This window comes from Apteryx rowi, unplaced genomic scaffold, assembly GCF_003343035.1.
Source record: "Apteryx rowi isolate R43461 unplaced genomic scaffold, aptRow1 scaffold_57, whole genome shotgun sequence".
NCBI lineage: Eukaryota > Metazoa > Chordata > Aves > Apterygiformes > Apterygidae > Apteryx > Apteryx rowi.
The window spans coordinates 156,757-180,940 of NW_020450838.1; the positions used below are offsets into that span (position 1 = coordinate 156,757).

The following is a 24,184-nucleotide window of genomic DNA, read 5'->3' on the forward strand; positions in this document are numbered from 1 at the left end:
GTTTTCCAAATTTTAAGAACACTTATTTAACCGTATATATAGCTTTTTAAGGAAGATTACTTACTTGTATGTGGGATGCCAGGAAAAAGAAAACGAAAAACAAAGGCTGCATTTTATCTTGCATGCAAAAATCCTGCTAAAATGGATACTACAAAAAAAAAAGAAAAATAAATAACTGAAGTGGAAAAAAACCCCCCCAAAATCGCCGCCCCCTCCCTCTCTCAGGAGAGGATGCTCTAGGGGGTGAAAAGGATGGGAAGCAGGAGAGCAGCACACAGCTTTCAGATGGCCTTACTCACTTTAACAGAGACTTTGTTTCCCAGAATATCCTTGGATTTACGTGGCCCATTGGCTTCATTTTTGCCACTGCTCTCCTTTTCCGCCCRCTTTCTCATGCGCAGGGTATGCCATGAACATGACTTCCTGTTGTACCAAAAAACGCAGCAATCAAATGGCAGATCATAGTAGGAAGGAAGGATTTGGAAATGGGAACCAGCATCCACATTTGCGATTACTGCAATACCCTAGAAGGTGAAAGCCACCGGCAATATGCCTATCTCAGTTTGAGCAATGAGAGTTGAATTAAAAAAAACAAACCAAACAGTTCTACAAAGCAGATGTTGTGCCACACTTGCCATTTAAATGCATGGAGCAGGAAAAAATACCCATGATGGAAGCAGGCAACTAGAACTTGGTCATCTGGCTTCAGGGATTTTATCTTATCTTGCATTCGTCACAAACAGATTTTTTTTTTTTTTTTTGGCTAGAGTTAAAAGGTCAATTCAATTGACTTGTTGATTAAAAGCAGTGAAACAAATGTAAGTAAATGAGAAAAGTCTTAATGGAGTACGCAGTAGAGCAAATAAAAAAAAGTTAAGAAATTCAAGGTGTTGCTTTCTACATGTTGCTCAGAATGTGAAAAGCTCAAAAATAGGGGTTGTATCATTAACTTTCCAAGAGATAAGTAATTTCCTAGAACAACAAGTTCTGCTATGCCTCTTGAGATCAAGAATTTCCCATTAGCAGAACAGTTCATTTTGCCAATCTGGTTAGAGAGGACATCATTCAGTCCATGCTTTTTGGCTAGCATCACAGTAGATATGATTTTCAGCACATTTTTCATCCCTCATTACTGCTCCTATGACCTTACCCTTGGAAAAAAAATTAGACCATGTCACCCTTTGTAAGAGCAATGCTGTGTTGAAAACAGAAATTGCATATCAAGCAGACATAAAAAATTAGGAAAAAAGAAACCAGTTTTCAATATGGATTCCATTTGGTTTAAAGAGTGGATAGGTTGGGGGGGTTGGGAAGGGGTATGTTGTCTAAAGCAGAAAGCTCTCGAAACAGCAGTGTGATGAGCTGGGATCCAGGTTCAAAGCATCCGCCCACCTTCAAGTCATGCAAATTTGATTTGCATGTGTTAAGCCCAACGTTTGGCACATGTCATGTCTACAGTACCTTGATACATTTTACAAAGCAAGTTGCATGTAATCCAACGATAACCTGCGATGCCAATAAAACGCAGTATGTTAGCAAGGTAGGACTCAAAGGATGCCCCACACAGCCGACGTTTCCCCATGAACTCTGTGTCCCATTCATAAGCATTTTTTTGTTACACTTCTGCACCTGATTGGGACTGTACAACAGATCAAGTTAAAAAAAAGTAAAACTAATGGCTTCCCAACAGTTGGCCACAATGACACACGACTAAACTGGTTTATATCAAGTGTTTTTGCAACCAGTGTTAGCGTCTGCACTAGAGCAACACAGTCAAGGTCATAGTGGTGTCTTGGGAACAGCTGGCAATGGGCAGTCATGTTCAGGCAAAAGGAGCACGAGGGCATCCTGCATGTCTCAGCAGGCCAGTAGGTCTGTTGTGATATTTGGGTGTTTCTGGAGGAGGTCCAAATTAGATATGCAGAGCAGGGGAAGTTATCCAGCACTTCAGAACTATTACATTTTCTTTTAAGTTGTAGTAAGAGTCAAGGATGTGGCTGATGGACTCCCCCACTCTGACCTATCAGCAATAACATGGTGTCAAAACTACTGGATTGACCACATATTTTGTGTACAGTATTTGTCAACAGAAGAAACTGTTTTATTACTTGCACTAATAAGTCAACATGATCTGGCAGACTAGATGGCTAAAGATAACATCTGCACCAGGTCAGTTTTTACCCATAGGACTCAGATTAGAAAGTCCCTTCAAGTATCTCATTGGTTTCGGGGTTGGTTTAGCTGTTTGAGTCTGAAGACATGAATTAAGTCTTTAAATCTCACTGAATGAGAAAGAAAGAAAGAAAGAAAGAGCAATGCATGTATCTTTTGATTCTAGTGCGCTTTCCTGGCCACAACCCATATGACTATATTGCAGAATATGATGGCACAGCTGCCATGAAATCAAAGTCTTTACTGGAAGTCTGGTGCCGTGCATGAATGCAAAGGCACGTGTTTCCATGTGATGGTTGGGGAGGAACATGGGAATATTTGTGGCATGTGTGCAAGAGATGCTAAGCAATTCCTTTGGTTTAATATGGAATTGACAGGAGCATTCACCAGATTTCTGACTGACGGGTAAAGTCATCATTTTTCATAACTGAAACTTCAGAAGAGATCAAATTGTTATTTTTAGTGAATCTGTAACAATATTTCTTCATTTTCAAATCTATGCTTCAAGGCACTCATGTAAGATAACTTAATTTGTAGCCTACATCATTACGATCTGGTCATTTTAGATATTAAAAAAGAAATCAACAGATATTACTAAAAAGAGGGTTGTACCTTCTGTATTTAATACCAAAAAACCACTTTCTTGCATTAGTCATTTCAAACTGACAAATTTCTAAAAATCAGAAAAGAAAAATATATATCCACACATTTGTTAAATAAGCAACAAAATGTTATAAACAAAAAAAACAAAAACAAAAAAGGGTCAAACTAGTTCTTTTACCTCATTAAAACATGCTCATGGTGAAAATTTATTTTACATATTTAAAATAGTACATTTAAAATTAGTTACATTACAGGTACAATGATGAACATTGCGACTATCCATTATATTGCACAACCTGACTTCATCAATATGAGTTTGTTTCTTTTCCTTTTTTTTAAATAGTGCAAAATACTTTATACAGGAATGTACTTGGATGGGGGTCTTGCAAACAAAAAAATATTTTACAAAAGTTACTGCAAACAGAAAAAAAACAAACAAAACAAAATTAAAAAAAAGATACAAGCTGTACAAGGAAATTGCCATAGACGACAAAATCTCTACTCCTTGAGAAGTGAGCCTCAGTCCAACACAGGGCCTGTTTTTTGTTTTTTTTTTGCTAGATGCTGTTGTTATAACCAATATATAGATTAGTAACTTAATACAACATAAATATAAGTCCAGTCCAAGCAGGTCCATGTTGGTGTAAAATGGTGTAACGTAAAACATGCCTTTAACTGTCTATGGTTTTATTTCTTTCCAAAGTATAAAGAAAACCCCACAAAATGAAAATAACCCAAACCCGAGCTATCCACCATGGCTGCCCGATGCTGCCGACTGACCACTCAGTTTGTTCCAATGGCACTGTAGATAAAAAATCAGCAGGATTTCCCTACCATTTGGGTTTATTTTATTTTTTTTTCCTCAGAAAATCCACATAGTGCTCCCAGTGAAGCCAACATGGCACTTACTTGATGCTTCCGTCGCTATTATCTGTACTGGATTTAGTGAGGGGAGCCAAGATATTGCCGGGGATCCATCCTTCAGCAGCCGGAGAGTGGTCATTTGCAGGCTGGTACACCAGGAACATGTTCTGCTGGTTGATGGCAAGGATCTGAACCACCTCTCCTTGATTCACACAGATCTCATCCTCCTTCAGTGCATAGTAATCTTTAATCACCACCATGGAAGAGGTCCCATTGCACCCTCCCAAATCAGTCTGCGAAAACGGACACAACAGAAACCTGGTGAGCAGGCGGAGTGGAGGAGCCTACCTTTTTCAGCAGCAATCACGACTTTTCATCTCCAGCTTAACTTTACTAGGGAAAAAGATATGAAACACTAATTTAAGTTCATATTGGCAGAAAAGGATTTTAAAGACTGAAGGGCTGCAGTAATCTAACATGAACCAGCATCCTATTTCATATGAGAACTCGTTTCAATAGCGATGGTGCCCTAAGAATGCACTCATTTGCACTGTAATACTGATTAACTATCTGTACCAAGTCAAACGGAGGGAAAAACCAATGAAGGCCTACATTAGAAGTTGAATGAACCCTCATGCATTCCATGATACTAAATACAGGTCATACTTTGGTCAGCTGCAGCCAGCAGCAGGGTCCAAATGCCACTGACAGTTCCTGACTCTTGGGTGGGCTGTGAATCGTGTCTGGTACACTGCACAGGCGTCCAAATTATAACCTACAATTGGCACCCTCTGAGATGTTAGACATGAGAAGGTCTAAACTCCTCTAAACCAGCAAAGTAGACCTCTTCAGAATTTGGTGATTAATGGATATTGGAGAAACTGGAATATTATTGGTGCCAATACTGCAAACGGAGACTCAGTTCACCAGGCCTGCAAACACAGCACCCCTGAAAAACGCTCACGTCAGCACTGTACACTCCAGTGTGAGGCTCTTGGTTTCCCTGAGGAAACGCTCCCCATCAGGATGCCAGAGCTTTTGCGGAGTTCATTTAATTCAAATCATAGTCTGTTGAGCTGGTTAGTTGACAATTAAAGCTAACTTCACCGATTACCTATCAAAGTGGTATGAGACAACGCTTTATCASATAAGCTTAGTACCTTGCTTTGTTCGTACTTGTCTCCGGGTTGTGAGTGTTCATACCCTGTGCTGCCGTTGGAGGTAGATATCTTCAGGGGTGGGAGAGATGTGTTACGGCTTGTAGCCTTCAAAGGCTTCTCAGACCCTACCGGAACAGAAGAATAGGGTCTGCTGTTGGGCTGAGGGACCCTACCGGTCTGGGGCCTCAGCACTGCAGAGCTACTTTCTTTGCGTTGGTACTCTATGGGAGACTGTAGCGCTGCAAAAGAGGGAGAGAATTAGCTACATGCTCTCAATGACATTGCAAAGGGATGTAGAGTGTGCACACTCAGTGACTGAGTGTGTTTTAGTCAAAACAGACACTTTGGTTGTAAAACAAGCAGGAAACAGAAGATGCCACCTCTGGACATACATGGCTGTGTTCACACCAAGACAGGAAGCAAGCACGTTACGTTGTACTGTGCGTGAACTGAACGCAGCACTCCATGCTGCTGCGAAGACAGCTTCTCTAATCAACAGAGTGGGCTAAAATTTTTATCATTCATAGCATACATAAGTGCATTCATTTTCTTTGAAACTGCACAAATGAAGCATCATAAAAGTCATCCTGTAATAAAAATAAATGAAAGCCTGAATAAAAGAGTCACACCTCATTTACAGTTAATTTTGCTATCATCAGAAAGCACAGATTAAGACCCATAAATCTCATTTGTGTATTCCCAAGAGAGCATGACTAGTAAATTCTTTTCAAATGTGATGTATTGAAACTTGGTTCTCTATGCACTTTCCATGTTAACTACTTTGGTTCAGGGAGAGTGCTGGAAACGACCAGCAAGTGAGGAAGCATAGATGGCACAAAAGACATTAATCCCAGCAGCCTAGACCTCTCCAGAAAACACCCTGTTCCAAGTTAACGTCACAAGCCACATCAGATGGCTTCACAAGCCTTAAAAAAAGAGCCGGCTTAGTGAGAGAGAATATTTCTTAGTCACAGAGAGAGAGAGCTTACACTGGGAAAGGAAGGATAAAAATGCCAGAGGGTGAAGAAATAAAGAATTTGGTATGTTTGGAGGAGAAGTGACAAGGGCTGTGACTCCTGATGAACGGGAAAGGAACCCATTTGCCAGGGTCAGATTAGTATCCCCAGACCTATGGGTTGTTTTTTGCATGTCATGTGGCTTTAATGGATGATTTATAGCAATTAATACTGTGTACATGCACCAGACTAAACCAACTGGAATGCAGAGAGACTAGTCTAGCAACAGGCAGACGGAGGACATAATGTCACAGCATTGGCCCAACCAAGGAACCACAAGAGAAGGAATGTCTTTCCCAACAAGAGGAAAAGGAAAGAAAAACAAAAAGGCTCAGCATCACACAACAGAGTCTCTAGCATTCCCCTTCCGGGGAAAGGGAGGCTACTCTAACAAGAAATCACTTAGTACCAAGAAACAAGAGACCAAACAAACCAAGGAGGATCCCAGATCACCATTTTCTTCAAAAGGACCCATGTTTTCACACAGACCTGTAGCAATCTGGACTATTACTTGGCTCAAAAACCTAGGCAGCGATCACTGTTCCCTCCTATATCACAGAAGTGATTTGTATTATTACACAATGACTTCCCATTTCACTCGCTTACCTCAACTGCAGCTGAACATGGTTTGGTCRTGTTGCACATCACTCATTGTGGAGAAGGAAGGTCGGGGAAATCTTTGACAGTGACCCATTTTTCTAGTATATACGGCATATTAAGCCGCAAGGTCTTTAGCACTAAGTCCAAATAAATATTTATCTATCTCAAAACAATCTACCCTATTCAGCACTTTCAAAGGGCATTTAGTTGAGTGTCCACTTGTGGCTACTAATTCCATAGTTAACTCTTACAGTGGTGCCTAGCTCCTATCTTTTGCTGAACATCTGTTAGTATTTTTAAAGGCCTCTGGCAAAAATCAGTGTCCACATACTTTGTCTCTCTCAAATCCACACTCCAAAAACTAACCCCGCTCCCAAACCCCAGCAAAACATCATAAAAAAAAGYTGCAAAACAAATGCATTGTTCATATGAAATATATCCATCAGGGACATATTTCCTTTACAGTTAGCTTCTTAGAGGCAAAAGAGAAAACAGCCACTCTAGCCAATCACTTGGTGCACAGTTCATTTCTCAAGCGTAGCAGCTTTGCTTTTTCCAAGGAAAAATATGAATATTTTGCAACAAGTTTTAGAACACTTATGAACTGTATATGCAACCACTATGTTTTGTATACAGAGCCTTACTCTTTAGGGCTTCCATGTTGAAGATATAAAATCAGAGACAGCTTGGGCAAGAACTCACAGGGAATATTTTGTTATTAAGTTTACACAGCATTGGCTCAGTGTGGATTTAATATGATTTTAAAGACAGAAAACATCCGTTTTAATGAAATGCAAAGCTAAAGAAGTATTTGAAGATTAGCTGGCCTCAATGAGATTACATCCTAAAAGCCACTTAAATCGTTCTGGACTGGACAGGCTCTACTGGATATAATATCATTTTCTTGGATCTTATTTATAGGTTTAAAGTAAATCCTTAAGCCTATGTTTTAATATAAATCTATTTTTACTTCTAGCTTTAGAGATACCGAAGATTATGTTCCTAACCCATCAAATTCCACGCTGGCCTCACAAAAGGACGGGCTAAATAGAGGCTGTGAAGAGGCATCAGTAGGAAAAGGGACTCACAGGGTAGTAAGTACTGGGAAGAAAGGAGGACATATATCAAAAATAAACCAATGACTAAGAAAGATGTGGAAGGGACACAAAACCACCGCAGTAGGGTCTGTGGAACTCTCACTAAGTTTAACACATCTTCTTTAGCTAACTATTACTGGAACTTATTTTTATTGCAATAAGCCAGCATTCAAAGCCATCTGTACTGACACAAATCAGGCGAGTTGTGATATCCTCACTGGATTTCTGTTTGTTGGAGAACTCAGGCTGCTCATCTCACCAATCTCTTTTGAGAATCCTTTTATAGTGGCTTTATGAGCACCTTTCAATTCCAAGTCATGAAAATCGAGTATCAAATTTTGGATCCTTTGTGCAGAAGAATTTCCCTTCTCGACTCAGCTGCAGTTTTTGAACTGTCACAAACATCATGTAGCTTTTTAAAAGTAAAGCTAAGCTAAATTAAAATTTTGAAAGGACTATGAAAAACCCCACATAGAAGAAAAGAGAAGCTGTGTTTCCATGTGAAGTGAAAAAGACTCTTTTCATATTTTGCAGCCAAAAACCCCACAAAACAAAACAAAAAACCAAACACCCAAATCAAAAAAGCTAACATGCTGTGCAAACACATTTCATTATAGATGATGTATTAAGTTTTTAAATAAACAACTCTTTCTAATATAAGCTCAAATTTTTTTAAAAAGAAGCTATTTTGAAATGAATAGCAAAAAATAATTTTGGAATCTTCCAAAGAAATCATTCCTACTCCATTGCTTCCAAACAAACAAAAAAATATTATTTTTAATTTTTTCCTTTAGTCCTTGTTCCTCCTCTTTCCTTCACCCAGTAAGTGAGAACAAGCTAAAATTGTTAACTGAATTTGAGCTATCCGTATTTTCAAAATCCAAACTTTTAATGAACAATTTTTTTTAAACAAACACAGCTTTAATTTTAAATATTATTTCAAACCACCCCTAAACTCCTACACCAAAGTTGAAAATTTGAAAATGAATCTATTCGTTCACAACTCTTAGGTTTACTAGGCAAACTATCCCCTCTCTTATTTTTTTGTTGAGAGCAGCTGCTGCCCAGAGTTTGGACCTGAAAAGGGGTGGATGGCTGGGCAGCCTTCATCCTACCTCATGTCCTCAGCCATAGCACATTGTGACATTAAATAGGAGGTTCCTGGGGAAAAGGCTTGTTCTGACCAAGTGGCAGATATTGCATAGATCCAATGACAACCTGGCTTCGACATAGTCTTGGAAAGGGATTAGATTTAAAATCTTCCTGTAGAATGGAAAGCACCAGGTGACATAGCCTGCAAAGCCTGGTATTTTTAAAGGATCTTGCACAAAAAAACTACCACAACATGCTGCCAAAGGGAAGGATTTGAGACCTGAACGTGAATCTGGCTGATCTACAAGGCCAAACATGCAGCAACCTGCTACCTAGTTAAGCAGGGAGCTGCAAAAACCAGCCCAGAAGACACCACCAATGGAGCCAGGCCAGAGCGTTCTGCGGTGTCTGATGCGAGACAGGGCTCCATCAGCTCCTGGGGGCCTCAGGGCCACAGTGCAGCTCAGCACGGGCTTGCCTGGCCCCTCTCCCATCCTGTTTCACCATCCTGCCAGGCAGACCCAGCAYGCAGGCTCCTTTGCACAGTGGCAGTGAGCTGGTCTCTTTTAGAAGCCCAGATGTAACTTATGAAGACTCTTTCACATATATTTTGTGGATACTATTGGGCCTGGTGCTTAATGACAGGTAGATGGCTCTAGCTTTCTCTTAGGGATTTTTCTTAGGAAGAAGTTGCTGCATGATTTTTCCCAGAGAGGGACCAAAGATGCAAAGTCTCTGAACACCTGCCAGCGTCACAGTTTGGGATTCAGTGCAATGACAGTGTACATACCATTTAGGAAATCTCTTTGTGTGTCCAGGACCTGGTTGATGTCCTGTACCCAAGCTTGTTGAATTTCTGGATTAGCAGCCTGTAAAATGACTCTCTCTGATGTTTCCCGGCTCATTAGAGCAAACTTGCAGGGATCATTGTCCACATTTTCTTCAATGATTAAGTAATTCATCTGCAACAAACCAAATTAAGCACGTGTTACTCAGCATTACTCAAGAATCAGAATAAAATTGCTGTGCAAAGTTCCTGAAAACAACTAATTGAATCCCATACCAGACTGTCAGATCGTAATCAGAAGAACTTGCCTCATCTAGATTTAGGCTGATAAATTTTAAGCCTAAATATGATGCTTAATAAAGCTGTGACAGATGTACCAGACATCCATCTGCCTTGTCTTGAATTACAACTTCTATTTTAAGGTAACATAAGCCTCCATGGGAAAGAAATTCTCAGTCATTAGAATATTTTAAAAATGGAATGGACAGCATACAAAGATATACCAAAAAAACCCCAATTCTCCACTGACGCTCTAACAGATCTTTTTATTTCTAGCAGATTACTCTGTCATCTGTGTATAACCATTTCACTTGAATGTAGTCACAGATACTCTTCCCGGAAATCTCATGCATGGCGATTTCAGCTACTGTCCTATAGGATACCTTGTCCTTGCAAGGCTTCTGTTTAAGAGTACTCATAACTGACTTCTCCTGAGCTATTCACATTTATGACAGTAAAAAAGAATAGCTTGGCATAGCTGAGCAAACATCTGCCATACAAACTTCTAAATTCCGTAATCTTCCACTTTTCTGCTTTAGCAGGCAATTTATTATACCTAACAAGGAGGAGTTATCTTACAGGCTAGCAACTGAAATTTCCATCCCCGAGACCTCCAGAAAGAGTTAGTAGTATGCAGGCAAAACAAAAAGGACAGCAGGGATGGATGGACAAGGAGAGGGTTCTTCATGACAAAGGTAGACAGCTCCAAAAATTAAGGTGTTCTGAAAGCCTGATAGGTGTCCAACTGAGGTGCATCCAAGAAGGAACATGCTATTTCTGAGCACTAACTACCTCATTGCATAAAGAAGAGTTCTTTGTTAATGTAGGACATTATGATAAAGCTTCTGTCAGTCCTTGGAGAAAAATATTTGTGAACCTTATCTCGATAGACCAGAATAGCTGCATTTGAACTTCAGTCACATGCACCTCTGACTCCAACAGAGAGGCCTCAGTGCTCAGCCACGACTGTTGACACAGAGAAAACAAATGGGACCTAAGGTGCTGGCTAGGTCCTTCTATTATGTGGGAGGATGTGACCAGCAGTGAAACATCCTTCATATCTCAGGGAATGTCTCCCAGAGAACTGGAAAGCCATGGCTGCATATGATATCAAAGAGCTGCCACAAGATAGCTAGATAGGTCCTGATTATTGCTGCAACAATGCTTTTAACTTGCCCAGCAGGATCTTGTCAGGACTCAAAACAAGGTCAAAGAAACTTGTTCCTAGCTGACAAGTAAAGCCACCTCAACCTTCAATTCCTGAACCCAGACCAGATGCGAACTCTGCATGCTTAGTTTTAGGCCTGGGATAGGAAAGGACAGGTGACAGGGCAGCCTGTTTACATGACATCTCTGAAAAACTGTCTCTCGCTAGGGAATCATCCAGCTGAGGATGAGGCTCCACGGCAAGGTGACAATTCCCACGATGGCTGAGAGGCCAGCAGGTAAGAGTTGATATAGGGGAAAGGTCCTACTCCACTGTGAGGCAGATTTCATCTTTGTGGGAGGGCATGACAAAAATGCAAAAGCAGTCAGAAGCTCAATAGCTGGAGTGGGAGGAAGAGTTCAAGTGCTGCTGGCRCACACACTCTGAACACCAGTTGGGGAGATGTACATGGACCCACAGGCGATCCCACAGTTGGCATAGGCACTTGGAAGGAGAACAAGCAGCTTGCCAAATGGAAGAAAAGAGGGACTGCAAAATTATCACCCAAAAAAAAAATGTTAAAGTAACTCAGGCAGTGGGAAAGACATTGCTTTCATACACTGTTTAACTAAAAAAGCAACTCGTACCCTTGAGGCAAGCTAATTTTATTGACATTAAAAGAGATTTATTTTTCTCTCTTTGTCTACAATACACAATTCAGGAATTGTTTCCTGCAGATAAAAGACTCATTGTTATATATACAATAAACTGAAGTAAAAATGATTCAAGTTATTTTCATCTCCAAATTTAATCATTATTTAAATCAGCAATAAGATAAAATCAAAGCTGATCATCTAAATCGAGGTTATTTTTTATTTGTACACTTTAGGTTTTTCCCTTACAGCTTATTATTTGGTTGGAAACTATTAAACATACTGACTTGCAACTGGATATAGGCTTTGCAGTAAATGTTGGAGTTTTTGCTAGCCAAGAAGATGGCTTTACTTCAGTTAACATATCACTTATTGCAGATTTATTCACTTATTTACGATACAGGTGCATTATTTCACCTGATATTGTTCTCCTCTATTTCGTATTACTATTTCATTTAAAATTCAGAGCAAACACAATGCATTCTCTCACATCTCTTTCTAACCTGTATCTTTGAAAAGACAAAAAAGAGCTTCTTCAATCCCTGACTGGTTTCTCAGCTTTGAAAGATCAAGACATTCAAATAAACCAGTGATTTTGTTCTTTCTGCAGCTGCAGCAAAGGCTGTTCTACCAAAAGAGGTTTAGCATTCAGTCACCTTCAATACCATTTCAGAGGTTAACTTTGCATTTGTTAAACCAAGCTATTTCCAGTCCCAGTCCCTCTTCCTGGAAAGATTATTTTAAAACAGAGTTAATTCTTAAAATTTTCTTTATAGTTTATCTGGTTTTATAATTCCTCTTATCTAAACTTCTATTACTATGTGTGCTTTTGTTTGTTTTTTGAAATAGTTCTGTCTTTTTGCAACATTCATATTTGTACTGGGAGCCCTCCCCCCAGAGTATTTCCAGTAATGTCACGTACAGGCTTAGTACTGACTTACAGTGAGGCCTAAGATAAGTGTTTTGGATGTTACATCTTCCCCCAACTTTCATGATCGGACTTAAAAGCAACTAGTATACTCTTACTTTGACTATTGCAAGCTTTTTAACAATATCTATGCATTCAGAGCTACAAGTGATAGAGGACTTGCCGTGGCTGTGCTTCCTGTAAAGATCACCCAGCAAATTTAGATACACAGCAGTTTATTTAGAGATACTGGTCTTAAATGGCTCCTGATTCACTGAAAGGTAAATGCAAATGCTCTTGGCAGATTATTGCTCACCTATGACAAGACTGACCAATCTCACGGCATAGAAAATTGATACAATTGCCTTACCTGACCATCAAACAAGACTTGCCTCTCCCATTCTATTTCTTACCTTTATGCTTTTCTTAAACATGTATCCTGGTGTTAAAGAGCCTTTCCTAAGCAGTTCACTGAAGATAACTATTTGCTCAAAGAGAAAAACCCTACGCTCCTTCGGTCGAGACTGAACTCCAGAATCCTGCTCTGTTACATAGAAGGTGTCTTGCTGCAGCAACTTTCCTTGAGCCGTCAGCTTGCCCTGAGAAGCAGACAAGACATCAACATTACAAAGCCTGATCCAGCATGGTCCCATGAGACAATCTGCTAAGTTTCACTTATTTCAAGTTTTCCAAAGAAGTACTGAGTTCACATGCAACATATTCCCTCTAATTTATCAAAGCAGAAATCTTTTAACTCAAGAGCACAGTTTAAGGAAATAACATAGGTTTTCTTTATTCTCATTGCCATCAGATGTGCATACAAAATCAAAAGCATCAAGTCTCAAGTAGAGTGTTTTTACACTTAATTTCAAACACTGTTCCCATTATGTAGTTTATGTTACTACAATGCCTTGAATTCTCTCTAATCATGTGCCCTCTATACCTCCCCAAAACAGTAGTCAATGGCGCAACACCTCTGACTATGTAAAACAGGACCTACTTGCTTGCAGCARTGCTATGATGCACAGGGTGGTAAGACACGCTTGACTTCCTTTTGGAGATACGGCATCTTACCAGGCCTGCCAAAGTCTACACTGGCTTGGTTACAAACCACAGGTTATAACTGGCGGGGTTAAAACTCAGAAGTCCCCTGCTCGATGTTGCCAAACTTGGAGCGAGCTGTTCACACATTAATGCTAGGTGATCTTTCTAACAGGCAGAGCAGTCTGGTTCAAGGTTTATTTTGCTCTGGCAGGACACATAAGAAGTCTAATTCAAGCTTGCAGAAGCTTTTACAGGCCTCACATTTTGAAGAAATAATACATGGACTGTTGCAACTTTACAGTGACAGGTATATTCTCCCCCCACCTTAAACACCTCACCAAAGCATGCAGTTCACCACTGGAGAAGAGCAAAGCACTAGATAAACTGCCTGGAGTAGGGCAGATTATTATAGAGATGATCACAGAAAGATAAAACACCCTTCCTAGCCTTCAGATCTTATCGGAAGCTAGTTGTTGTTACAAGCAAAACACAAATGCATACCTCAAAGCCTTGGAGACGGCCCAGGTTCATCATGTCATTGCAGCGTTTTGGTACAAGGCACATCAACTCAACTGCTTTCTGTTAAGTAAGAAGAATGTTGGATTGTTACAAGAAAATCAGAGTGACTCTAAAAGCAAAGTATCAAATGATAAATTTCAACAGCTTGATCACTGCTAGAAGTTATTCATGGTGTGGCCCTCACGCACTGAAGATTTACAGTTACATCCAAAAGAAGACTGGTGACTGGTCCCCAGTTCTTTTACTTCGGCCTTAAGTTAAATAGAAATATGAAATTTAGAATATCAGCAGGATCTTCAATTATTGCCAAAGGAATACTGGGGATCCAATTTCTCCATATAAAATCCCATTAGATTATGTAGCAGTACTGTCCAGGACATGAAAACATACCTCTATATCGGAGCACTCCAGACCAGCTTTTTCACTGTACCTCAGGAAATCCTAGAGAAAACATAAAGGTTTGCAGAAAGAGAAAACACAAGATGCCAGTTTAAAAAAGAAAAAGCATATTTAGCACTTGCTAATATTAATAAATTCATCTTCAGAGGTTGCTGTATGTTATAAACATTTTATAGATATGGAAAAGGGGTGTGGATGGTTGCTGAAAACACTACAGAAAAAGACAAAGCTGGGATTAGCCCTTGGGAATGCTGACTTGGTCCCCGTTTCAAGCCACAAGACCACACACACTTGAAGATATTTTTCTTTTCCTTTTGGCATTTCAGGCAACATGCCACTGTCTCTTTGCAAGCATGCAATTACCAGACTGCGGGCTGATGGCAGCCTGCTTGAGACTAGTTCGAAAAAGGGAAGAAATCAGCTCAGACCCCAGTGCTGCTGGAGATTATAGGTTATGTTTCAGACATGCCTAATTTTAGATATTAGCTTGAGACCCCTAGGGCCGAAATTTCAGAAATGATGAGCACATGGCATTATGAATGAAGTCAGCAGAAACTGGAGTGGTCAGACTCCTTGGARAAAAAATTACCATGAACTCCCCAAATTTTCAGACATCAGAATAACCTGGATATAAGTTTCTCATGGTAATTTGAAAAATATGAAAGATATTCAGAAACTGAGGCTATAGTGCTTATTTGAAGCATATGCCTCCATTTAGTACCGAAGAACAGCTTTATTAACACTCTTGTGTGTCTTTATTGCAGTTTTTAAAAATTGAATAGAATTTTGCTCTGGAATTTCAGAGGAGGAAAAATCCTATTTGAAATTTACTCTTCTATAAAAAAATCCAATAGAAAATTAAACAAAAAATCTTTCGAATATCATCAATTACAAACTGCTTGCACAGATAAATGCCCCTCTGCTCTCTGGACATCTTTCGTCGGACTCTACCGCTGTAGACCAATGTATGAACAGACTCCTCTTTCCTCTCAATTTGATGAAGTCATTCTTCAATTAAAACTAAGACTCATTTAAAATAACAGTATCTAATGCAAGATGCAGACTATAGTTTAGTCTGAACCACATCTTTCCACTCACCTTGAGAAGAAGTTGATATTTAGTTATTCTCTGAATGGGTTTGATCAGAAAGTCACTGATGGTTAGCCGTTGGTTTATTTCCTGTTGAACCTCCTAAAAACATGGAGGATTAAAAACAATTTTAAATAATCACAGAGTAAGACAGAAAACAGGATAAAATATCTCAGCAGATGCTTATTTCTAGAGAAAGTTGGTCTGTTCTTAATCTTCTGTTTGCAAGAGGGAATTTCAGAGGATTTAAAAATCTGGCATATCCTATTTAGGCAAAGACTGGATAAAAGTCATGACCGAGCTGGAAGATGTTCTAAAGCACAGGATTCTTTCCCCCTTTGAGCTGACCGAGCAGGGCTGCAAGATCTGGAGACTGCTCTTCTCACTGCAGTGGGGATTTGCTCACAAACAAGTCCTGCCTCGTGCCCTTGGGTGAAATGAAACATCTTTCCCTTGTTAAACAAGCTTCTTTCACAATTATATATAAATGTGTCTAGTCCCAAAGATTTCTTGAAACAGAAAAAGTTATTGGGAATTTACGGGAGGCGCCACCCAGCTCCACCAACTTTTCCCTCCGCCCCTGTTTATTACAGATTAAAAAGCCTGTTTTATTTTGGACAGATATCAATGCAGTTGCAGCACTCTTAAGGCCAGGGAGTACTAAGTACTAATTAGAAATTAACGACATGAGAATTTGAGACAAATGGAAGAACTTTTTTTCCCCATAGGAGAGTCTTCAGCAGCATGCGCAGCATCAAAACCTTCTACAGCTTGTTTTAGACAAACAGCATAGGTTAGGTTACAGCATAATCTACTTGACTAGRACTCACAGCTACAAGTAGCAATAATGTATAATGAGCCACGCTTACCTCAAAATATGCCTCATACTCAGCTACTATATATTCAGATCGTGGCTTGTTCTGGCAATATACCACATACATGTGTAATCGCCGCTCCTGTGGAAGCAAGATGCACAGCAGCCTGGTGAGATATTGGCTGCCATTCTGTTCTGCTATTAAAAGCTGGCAGAAAGATGCTAAGATGTTCTGCCTGATCGTCTTCATTTTTGGTTTAATCAGAGATTTAGTATGCTAAAGCAGAAAAATAAATTGATCACTGGTTCTAGTCTCCACTCTTGCACCTTATGAAAGGGGAGGATTCCACAGGGACAGCCAGTTAATCAAAAGATGTTCTTCCCACACCAGTAGGTCTGAAATTCGCTATAGGGTTGTACTCTGGCTAACATCACAAGACCATGTCAGTCATAGCAGTTGGCAAGCACCTGCCATAATTATATTTTTGCAGATGTCCATGGCCACATGCTTTTTTTTTTTGCCCCCAAAATAAGAAGTCTGCACAAAGACAATGATGTTTTAGGGAAATACAGCTGCTCACTGAAGATACATAACTATAAGGCTACTTTGTGTTTAAATTAAGTTGTAGAAATAGCAAGTTAACACAAGCAGGTATTTTCAGGAAGGAGCCATCACAACCTAAAAGACAATTACAGTAGAGACTGGTAACAAAGTAAAACTTACATGCTTAATAAAAAGCTGTGCTAAACGGTCATGTTCTTGAAGACATTTTTCCAGTTCTGCCAGGAAAAAGCTGAAAGAAAGAGTATTGACATTTCAGAAAACTTGTTTAGGTCATCTCAGCAGCAAGCCAGTCATCCCTCCATAATATATGGACACAATTTTAGTGTTAGAATTCAATAATAAATGAAATGACAAGCTTGGCTTTGGCCCTTAATGGCAACATTTCTAAAACAAAAGATAAGAGCTGCAAAGTCTCATCTTGATAACTATCTGCTCTTCTTTGCTATTGCTCCTATAGTGGTTTCAATTTTTTAAAAGTGCCAATTATTATCTATTTGAAAGATTTGCATTCCCTCACTGAAAACTCCAAAAGCAAAACTTTTCCATATACCAAAACACTTGTGAAAACTGAACTGAAGCTTCACCAGGAGTTCCCATTTGCATGAGCAGATTTGGAGGACTGGTCATCATGAAAGAGCCACATAAGTTTCCACTTGAAGAAGCAATCCAGAATACTTTTTGATGGTGGAGTTCTGGCACATTCTGTTTTTTCACTATTTCTCTCTATATTACTGTTATTTACACTCATAAATGCAGTCTTTATCTTGACCTGCAGCTTGGTGAGTTCTAGCTTGAATGCCCTTTCCATGAATGCAAGAGATGCCTGAAATTGAGGTAGAAGCATCTAAACTGAAATTTAGAAATGCTGGTAGTTTTTTCTAACTGCTAAATCCTGACAATTTCCACAATCGTCTTCTGTACCACAGAATTTCTGTCTCAAACGCCTCCATGAATTTGCTAAAGTAGCCAGATTTGGGGAGAGGACGTGCCAGGAATGGTCGGGTCCCAAGAAAACCCAGGATCTGAAGGGAAGATGCATGCTGGATAGCTGTCTCAACTAAACCACCCTATCACTACCATCAGCTATAGCTACTTCCATAACTCAGTCCTGTATAAATGTTAAACCCATCTGCATTTAAAGAGACTTCTTGACCCAGATATGCAGAACTAACTAAAAATAGTGAATCCCTCCCTATACGTTAGAGAAAACTATCAACATACTTAAAAAATGAATGGCACCAGTAAAAACACTCCATTGCTGGCACAAACTTAATATACAGTGAGAATTTTTCTGTAGCTTTTGCTTCGTGCTCCCAGGAGCTGCTGTCAGAACATAASTGCAGGCCTAGGCTATGAGATAAGCACTGGTGGGACTCTTGATGGGAAGGACACTGTATTTCCTTGGTGAGGAAGATGTACAGAGCAGAAGGAAGATCTAGTCCGCTGTCCATTTCTCAAGTTTGCACATACATTTTCAAGTTCTAGGTAACCCAAACTGCAGAGTATTTCTGAATGGCAGAGCTGAAATGATGACCGCATGGTTCATAAGCAAGACAGTGCTGTTCATAAGGTTACAGTGTAAATGACCCAGGGCTTGAAATAAGCCTCTTATTTCCAGGAGCTTTTCAAAAGCTACTTATATTGTGACAGAGTGAGATGCTAAAGGAAGAGAATTCTGAACTCAGAGTCAAAAGCATCAATGAGGCCAAAGCCTGTCAGAACCTCTGCGTGAGAAGTATCTTGAAGGTGTTTGCATCTTATCAACTATTAGCCAAATGCTACTGGTGTGGTCAGCCTTCTTGATCCTATCAGCTGCATGTCAAGATCTTCATGTCACAGAGAACCGTAAGACATATGCCACAAACCTCAGTGAGTCAAAGAGAAGAGGGTGACATAGAAGTAGTTCATACATGGGAGGGAAACCATGACTGTCCAGAATTGCTACTGCTCAATGGTGGGATGGACTAAGCCTACAGTTGCGACCAAGCAACACAGTTATGGCAGCCTCAGCAGCTTTTCTGGGGATCCAGGAAGCACTCCACAAACAGTTGGGAGCTGTTGGGACCACTTAGGAGCAGTAACTCAGGAGCCACAGTTTGATCATACTGACATGTCTCCCATGGAGCACCTTGTTGTGGCTCCCCAGAAAGGAACGGAAGAGCCATTGGCAACACCAAAACCTTTTGACTGGGAACAAGGAGTTTATGTAGGACCGATGCTTTGCATCAAGCAGCCATGCCATTTTTAATGGGGTAGACAGAGCCCTAAAGCAGGATCTAACGTATTGTGAAACTGTGGCTAAAAGCATAAGAATTAGAACCTCTTCTCAGGATTCAAAGTAGCCATGATTTTTGAGGCTCTTAAGCAGCACTTAAAAACCAAGAGAGACCATTTTATGTGAAGCAACATTCTTTTGAAGTTCAGCCTTAATGACCTGCTGATGTTCAATTCAAAGCAACTTAAATGTACAGACTTCATACACACCAATCCTTTATGCATGTGCGGTTAGAAAGGCTCTTAAAAAGAGACAAAATCAAAAACTTACTCTTTATGCCAGTCATAGATCTGGTGAATATTGCCAAATACTATCTTGTCTTTCCCTTTCATATCTTCAGAAACTCCTTTTTCTTCTATCCTCTTCATGAAGCCCTTTAGGATAAATGATCAGTGATTAGCAAAGTGACCACTTGGAGGGGGAGAATAATTACATTCTTTTTTTTTTTGAAAAGGTAAGAGTTTAATGTCAGGATTTTTTGCTCTGAAAATGCTTAAAATACCTTTTGTACAATTTAAAATCAGAAACCCATCTAGATACTTTAAATTATATGGTTTGCTTAAAAGAACATTCTAAAGGATTTATTCTGAATATCTACAATAGTTATAAAAAACCTGTATTAGATGTCATTGAAGTGACAAGAGCAATTAGAAGATAAAAGTTAAACAAAAGTAGTTTATCAAGCTCTTGGCTTCTCTGGTAAATTGAAAAAGCCAGACTCTGTACAGATAAAGTTCTTCCATTCACCAACAGGAGTATTTTGTGGGAGCACAAAGCCATGTGTTAAGTTTAAAGAGTCAAATAAATAGGATTTCTCACATCTCCAGAGAGTTTCTTTATGAGCTTTTGGAGCACTACAGCTTTGTCAGCTTAGTCAGTGGAGCGTGATGTAAACAGAAGATAACACCAAGGTCTAAAAGTTTGGAAGCTCTTGAAAATCACTATTAGATGGGCAGATAATTCTCCCTGGACTAGTGAATGCCATAAGCATTCCTGAAAGCCCAATTCATTCAGGTGCCCCCAGTTCTGAGGCCTGGGCTGAGAAAMAAACTGGAATCATGTGTGTATGGTGTCTCTGACAGGTGATCCCTAGGTATCAGTCAGGTCTTCACAAGCTGAAGCTTCCAAAACTATGACTCTTTTTGAAAAAGTGGACAAAAAAACTCCATAACCTCTATTATTTGTCTCAAGTGTTTTGCAAACAATAACTCATGRGCCACACATGCACCTCAGCACAGATCCAAAACCCAGCCTCTGGGAAGGTATTCCAACACAGGACTGCAGTCTGGGCGCAAATTCAGGTATAAGTGTGTGCTGCCATTACTCAGTATTGGTTTGGAGCAGGATTGCTGCATGACAGCAAGAAAAAAAAGTTTAAGGAGCATAAATTATTCTCCACCCCTCCAGCCCTCAAGTCTGCACTACAGCAGAGAGAGTTTGTCACAAGCAGGGTAGCCAAGAAAAATCTTTGCACGCTTGACTCGAAACCTAAAACACAACATTTGTTAGATGGAAACAAAAACGCTTTCCAAAGGCATTTCTTTTTGTTCCTGTCAAAATGAGGAGACCATGGAAGCAGCGTGCAAAATAAAGCAGTTTCTTTCTCACGTTGCAATTTTTTTTTTGTGTTGTCACTTTTCTGCATGGTGTTTTTAGTGGAAAAACGTTTCATTTAGCAGGGTTTATTTCAGCTTACCTCCACAACAGTTCCCAAGTCTTTGACATAGTCTTTTTCAGTCTGTACCAGCTCATTTAAGACAAACCTAGGTTAAAACAGAATACGCACAGATTTTGAGCATGCTGATGTTTCTATTTGCTCCTCTTGCCACATATTAGCTATCAACTATCATCGAAAAAACACCGTCGTTCCAGGTCACGCAACGCTACTCATTCTTCACTGTCTTACAGCCCAGTGGAATGAAAATGACAAAAACATATCACTTCAGGTCAGAGTCGTTTTAATTCCCTTAACCAGTCTGTCTTTTTCTTCCCCTCTTTCCCCCTACCCCGTGGCAGGATGGGGCTAGAGCAGCATCACCATCAGTCCTGAACTGTCCTTCCCTGTTCTCTTCTCCTTAGCTCTCCCCACAGGCAACCCCACCGGTAGCTATCGAGACATTTTCCTGATCCATTATGCAGCAAATAAGAGGTTTTTTTCCCCCTCTGGGAGTCTCAGAGAGTACTTCTTGCCCCAGACCCTCTGGCTTTGCCCAGGATCCAGCAGTTCAGTTTTAATATGGAAGTGTCAAGCACTAAGAAGACAACCCTCCCCTCCTCTTTTTAACAAAGAACATAATCTTTCAGACTAGGTAATCTGCGTGTGGGAGGCAAACGCTTTACACTTGTTTCAGATCTAATAATCCCAGGTAGGGGAGTCATCTGATGCGCACAAACAACAGCGAGCTAAAAAAAGCCCCTCCTTTGCAAGTCCAACTGACTGATCACAGAACGTGCTTTTGAGGGCAATTTCAAAAAGTTGCAGCTTGCTGCAGACAGTTTTCCTCTCCATTACGCCAATACACAGATCTGGCGCACGAAAAATAAACTCCGTCTGTGCTCAAGTTCACCGAGGCAGTCACAAGGCTAACGAGACGGGGGCTGCTTTCGCGCCTAGCAGCGCTCTGCTCACATCAGCCAGCAAACTGACCTGCTTGAAACAACAGGGCTGAGGGCAAACAGGGCTAAGAAAAAAGCCTGGGTAAAAATTTGTGGGGGGGGGGGGGGGGGGGAAAGAGAGACTGGCATTATAAGAGACTCAGTTATGAGAGGCTACTGAGAAAATAAACCCTACTCGAAGTTGTGCTGCAAAGCGGGCTCAGCTGGGAGGGGAAGGCATGCCGTGCTTCACTGGTACGGCTCCCAGCTGTGGACAGTTACAGCAGCCCCACATCCTCTCACGGAAACCACCTCGCTTTCCCCGGGTGCCTCACGAGCCAGCAGAAAACCCTGGGCCGTTCTCAGGGGTGACCCTGCGCCATCGCTGGGGCAGGGCAGGAAGAGGGCGCCCAGGCCAAGCGGGCAGGCTTCTGGCTGCGATGCGGCAGCAGCCTCCGCGCTCCCAACGCGTCCCTTGCTCAGGCAGGGCGGAGGAGACGCTTAGACAGGCGGCAGCAAGAGGTCAAAAGGCTTCTGGTTCATTTAAGAGTGAAATCCGGCCCCCTTGGCAGCAGCCACGGCTGGCAGCGGCGATGCCAGATGCTCGTGCTCTCAGAAGCGCCCTGCCAAGTTGTGCGCCTGGGTAGCAAACACACACCGGGCAAAAGGCTTCTCTTTTGCATAGCGGTTGTGCGTCCTGACCAAGCGCGTGCAGTACAGCCCCCTCCTGCTGGCTGACCGACCCCCCTCGTGACGGGCTGCCACATCTCCCGGCGCAGGGGCAGGCCGCAGCCCGCGTGCCGGGAAGGAGCCTTTTGGCTCACGCCACCCGCTTGGACCGTCCGCGTCGCTCCCTGCAAAACCACGGAGCTGTTGAGAGGATGGGGAGGCCCTCTCCCACCTGCCTGCCGTCTCTCCCGGCAGCTCCGTTCATTTTAGTTAGCGCCAGGGTGCTTCAGGCCAAATCCTGCTCTAAAAATTAAGCAGCAGGTACGTAGAGTGCTTAATGCTGCAGGACGTGCAGGCAGGGGGATGCGAATTCAAAATCAGCGCAGCAATCGGGGTATCTGTCAGGTGAAGTGTTGCAGAGAAATGAACTCAAATGATAAATTTGTGCCTTTTTCAGGAACCAGGGCCTGCAGCTCCACTGGTTAAATTAAACTCAGCATAAACACTCCCCCAGCTACCCTCTCCCTGGAAAGCAGAAAGATCAGCCTTCTCCCTCTCTAGTAGTTCCCTGAAGCCTATCTGACATAGGACCCTAAAAGTACTCCCCAATCCTAGGTTTCTAAGAGGCATGCTGCCAAAAATTCAAGTCTACTCGCCTCTACTCACCCGATAACAGAGTAAGGGCAGGCAGGAGATAGCTTAGAAAGTGCCTGCACTAGTCACCAGAGGGGACTGACTACCTAGTTGCATTTAAAACAGCATCAAGGAAAGAGCCTTCTCACCTCCGAATACATTTGCATCAGGATAACTTGGTAACTCCACATTAAATCTACGCTGAAAAACATTACTTGATGAGACTATTTCCTTACTGCTCACAGAAATGCAGCAATAAAGACTGATGGAACAGAGGTTTCCTAACACAGCGGCTCAACGTTGCCATGCACATGTTGCCAGACGCACAGGAAATTACTGCCCATGCTTGTGCAAGGTTCCAACTGCTGTTTTGTGGGGAATGGGGGTCACAGCTCGAGTTTGGAGCACAGCTGCCTAATATGGTTATGGAATTAAACAGAGCGAGTCGCACAGATACAGAACGCAGACATGAAGGAGCTGGAGAGGAGACAGATGTCTTGTGCTGAAAGCCACTAGCAGGTGCTCCTAAACATCCTGGTGTTTAGGAAATGTGGACGGAGGCAGTCACTAATTACGTGTAACATGTTGCCAGTCCCCCGCCAGAAGCGTTGCAAGTCACAAAGTGTTACTGTATTTAGTTGCGTTTACAGTGGCAAAGGTCTCTGCACTCACACTGCAACCTGCAGTCACTTGACAGTTATCTAATTAATAAATTGCTACCAGAGAAATCCAAGAACTTGTGGCGTGGAGGAGCTTTTAGGGGACAGATGTGAGCAGGGTTGCTCCCTAAGAAAGGCCAACGGCTGCCTAGCAGAACAACTTCTCCCATTCAGAAACACAAGTGTCATGCCCTTGCCTGTTGCTGTGAGCATGTCCAGTCCCCCACTTTATTGCTTCTCTGGCTTCCTACAACAAACGCAGGAGCAAACGATGGCTTTCACAGTCCTGTGACACTTTGCTCCTGCTTCCTCTTCTACTCTTAAATATTTCCTTTTCCTCCGCTCACTTAGTTTCCTTCCCCTGCCTGGCATCTTTCCCAAATGGGCTGCTCTTCTTCCACCTTACCACACTCCACTGAGAACTGTATGTACTGTTAATTTTCCCATCAACGTACCATTTAGTTAGATGATTTAATGCTATCATTGTAGTTAGTGTAAGAGGCTTTACAAAGAAAACAGCTACCTGATCTTTCTTTTTTGTAATTC

The 24,184-nt window shown here is 41.3% G+C and overlaps 1 protein-coding gene across 1 annotated transcript in view; it reads right to left on the reverse strand.

Moving 5' to 3' along the window:
* LOC112973831 (kalirin-like) overlaps positions 1-24,184 on the reverse strand; it is a 62,832-nt gene that overhangs the window by 28,271 nt on the left and 10,377 nt on the right. The window contains exons 5-16 of the mRNA XM_026082187.1: positions 20,779-20,845; positions 19,353-19,456; positions 16,967-17,036; positions 16,298-16,384; positions 15,438-15,530; positions 14,331-14,381; positions 13,923-14,000; positions 12,791-12,976; positions 9,395-9,566; positions 4,800-5,038; positions 3,685-3,932; positions 300-423 (exon numbers count right to left, since the gene is read on the reverse strand). Of these exons, the coding sequence (XP_025937972.1) occupies positions 300-423; positions 3,685-3,932; positions 4,800-5,038; positions 9,395-9,566; positions 12,791-12,976; positions 13,923-14,000; positions 14,331-14,381; positions 15,438-15,530; positions 16,298-16,384; positions 16,967-17,036; positions 19,353-19,456; positions 20,779-20,845 (1,519 nt within the window). The remainder of the gene's footprint in view (positions 1-299; positions 424-3,684; positions 3,933-4,799; positions 5,039-9,394; positions 9,567-12,790; positions 12,977-13,922; positions 14,001-14,330; positions 14,382-15,437; positions 15,531-16,297; positions 16,385-16,966; positions 17,037-19,352; positions 19,457-20,778; positions 20,846-24,184) is intronic.